This window comes from Brachionichthys hirsutus, chromosome 5 (genome assembly GCF_040956055.1).
Source record: "Brachionichthys hirsutus isolate HB-005 chromosome 5, CSIRO-AGI_Bhir_v1, whole genome shotgun sequence".
Lineage (NCBI taxonomy): Eukaryota > Metazoa > Chordata > Actinopteri > Lophiiformes > Brachionichthyidae > Brachionichthys > Brachionichthys hirsutus.
The window spans coordinates 8,215,369-8,218,614 of NC_090901.1; the positions used below are offsets into that span (position 1 = coordinate 8,215,369).

At 51.0% G+C, this 3,246-nt stretch overlaps 1 protein-coding gene across 1 annotated transcript; it reads right to left on the reverse strand.

Annotated features, from left to right (window-relative positions):
- Window positions 1-1,201: 1,201 nt before the first annotated feature.
- Window positions 1,202-1,837, reverse strand: ascl1b (achaete-scute family bHLH transcription factor 1b). The gene has a single exon (XM_068739781.1). It carries the CDS (start codon window positions 1,835-1,837, stop codon window positions 1,202-1,204), a length of 636 nt encoding a protein of 211 aa, XP_068595882.1.
- Window positions 1,838-3,246: the final 1,409 nt, after the last annotated feature.

The window sequence follows — 3,246 nt, forward strand, 5'->3', positions numbered from 1 at the left end:
TGTGCGCCATGAAAAACACAGTTGGGGATACAACTTGTCGACAACCCCGGGTTTTATTTAGATTGATCTCAATCGGGCAATAACAATTTTGACCCGTCTCATTGTCTTGCTGACTTTCCTTGAGCCGTAATTCAACATCTCTATACCCTTTGAGAGGAGTGAATTGCAGCCCCCCTCCCTCCCTCCCTCCCTCCCTCCCTCCATCTCCCTCTGCCACAGGACCTCTGGACTATTGGGTAAAAGCAGAGTAGGCAAAAGAAACAATGCAATTCATGAAACATAATATTAATCTCCCCCCTTCCCGAATACACACAAAGCGTTGAGGGTGATCGTCCATAATGGTTTTTGAGCTTTCACACAGCTGCGCAATTTCCCCCCGTGTGCCCAACCAAGTCGGGAAAAGGTCACGCCGGGGCTTTGAATAGAAGCTCCCCTAGTTTGCTCAATTATCTCCACCAATACCCGCAACAGGACACACACACACACACACACACACTTCAGAGCATAAACATCAGATGAAGAACCAAAGCAGCAAAACATATATGATATAAATAGATTCGTTTTTTATTTATAAAACTTGTTTTACACAAAATATATCTGTTAAAATTGAATATTTACACTTTAGGCTTACGAGAAAAGGGTAACAAGTGCATCCATTAATAAAAGTCTGCTAACCACCTATAGCCTATAGCTATTAAAAACAAAAACTACAATCTGTCGTTCTGTGATGCGTGTACGTCACGAACACGTCCGTTGGCGCGTCGTCTTCATCTTCATCATCATCTTTGCTGTGCCTTCACACAGCTGCAGGAGGAAAGTAACCCTATTCTGGGGGGAGCAGCTCGACAGACGAGTCTCGAGCTGCTGGACTGTATTTGAAGAGCCTGATGTGTCACGAATTAATTGCACTTATTCAAACATCACATCAACAGTTCGTGTCTTCCACGCGTCAACGTGACACGGAGTCCAGCCTCCTCCTCCTGGTGGTCGGGGGGGGGGGGGGGGGGGGGCTCACTGTGCAACATGAGTCCCCCTCTTTCTCTTGCTTTATTGTCTTTATTTTTTGCTGCACAAGCTGCCCGTGTTGGTGAATAAGGTGGATCTCTTCCCAGGACGGAGAGCAACAGCGCTCTGACGCCTCTGTCTCGTCTTTGTCGGCACATTACGCACAGACGCGGCTGCGCGGTTTGGATGCTCCGCCTCAGTACCTGTCGAACCAGGTTGTAAAGTCCAACAACTCCTGTTCCTCTGAGCTCAGGGGCTCGTAACTGCCTTCGTCTGACGAGTAGGTGGAATGAGGGGACTCGGGGTCTGCGGAGTAGCTGTTGGAAAGTGTCGGGGACGGTAGCCCGCACTGGAACGCTGCTGACACCGCGTCGTGTTCGTCCAGGAGCTGCTGCAACGCCCTGATGTACTCCACCGCAGACCTCAGAGTCTCCACTTTGCTCATCTTCTTGTTGGCAGCGCCGTTGGGCACGTGCTGACGCAGCGTCTGGAAGCCCATGTTGACTTGTTTGACCCGGTTCCTCTCTCTCTCGTTCCGCCGGGCCACGGCGACCGGCTGCTGCTGAGGGATGGCGTAGCCGAGGCCGTTGAAGGTCAGCCGCCGCTTGCAGCGCAGGAGCTCCGGGGAGCTGGAGCGCTGTCTCTTCAGCACCTTGGTTTTACTTTGCAGCCCGGCGGCGTGGGCAGCGTGGGCAGCGTCCGGGGGCGCGGCAGGGTGCGCGGCAGGAGCCGTGCAGTCGTGCGCCGGGGCGTGCAGGCTGAGGCTGGCGCGTCTTTCTGTAAGTCCAAATGTGAATGCCGTCTGCGTGGTGGTGATGGTTGTAGTTTCCATCTCGCGGACAGTTTGCGCGCGCAGCAATGAACGCGCAAACGAAAGAGCGATGTGGAAGAAGCGCAGTAAAAAAAGGGCTGTCAGTGTGCGGCTCTCGTGTCCTTCGCGTGGGGACCGTGCGGCCAACACTCGTCCTCTTGACTGCTTTACTCCACGAGCCGATCTGGCCCAAACTTTGGCAGCACTCTTCTTTTTCAACACGCGCCCCAACACACACACACACACACCCCTTTTTTGGAGACGCACGCTTCGTCGAGAGGCCCCGCCCCCGCTGTGTGATTCTTCTGCACGTCGACCCCCCCCCCCCCCCCCGGGCCAGGCGCGTGGCTCCCGGAGCTCAATAAACAATCCCGAGCTTTCACCGCGCCGGGAGCACGCGCTGGGCTCATTTACATTCCAATGTCTCGATCTTGAAGGCCCATTGGTCGATTCAAACGGGCTGCTCCGTGCGTAAAGAAAGGAGAAAAGGGACAGCGTAAGGTGGGGGAGGAAAAGGTGAATGTTTTGGTTCTTTGAAATGCCTTTTGAGTTCCACTATGTACCCCTGGCCAGTTTTCACATTATCCTTCTTCGCCTTTTGGCCATCTTTCTCCTCTGGATCTTTACGATCGCAAATTCCAATGACGCGCTGTCCTGTATCCAGGCTACATGCTTTGCAGAGTCAATTTAATTGCAAGCGTGTCTCTGGCCACGAGAATCACTCACAAGCACATCACACTTGAGCCATTTAAATTCAAAGTAAACATCATATTTACGGCATCGAGGCGTCCGAGACATTTGCCGTTATTAGTTACTGCCCTACTTTGTGCGCTGGCGGCGGAGGCACAAATAGATGTGAATAAATGACGTGGTGCTCAGAGTCAGACTGTAGGTACGCGCATGCGGCGTTTCAGCACCACGGACAGTTCAGCATAAACGCAGCGGCATCTTTAAACTGTGCGTTTTCCTCACTTTGCATTGCTTTCCGTGTTATTCCCATGACGGTTCATTCAAAGTTGATGCGCGGCGGTCGAAGCGGGGTTTTATTTGTGGGACACTCTCCTTACTAACGTTCTGCAATAAGACTAAGTTGAGACGTGAAGACCGTGATCCCCAAAAAAAGGTGGACGCTTTTGCCCTCTGGCGGCCTAACATGGTAAAACACCTCAAGGGGGCCGAACGAAAGGTGAGGGTCGTTAGTCCATTTGATCAGGCATCGCGAATTTACATACTCCGAAATGAAATACCAATTATTCATTTCAAGTTTTCAGAAAGCGTACATTAATCATTCAACTTCATTGTCCACAACATAATTTATAAATTACAAAAATAATACAATAAAATAATCCTGGGCAGATCAGGATAGACATTACTTCAATTCGCCGCCTTAAGTTCTTTTGAAAGTATATATTTTTAATCTTAACAGGACA

Coding starts and splice junctions, on each gene's coding strand:
- ascl1b (XM_068739781.1), bottom strand. CDS start 1,837: ATGGAAACTACAACCATCACCACCACGCAGACGGCATTCACATTTGGA.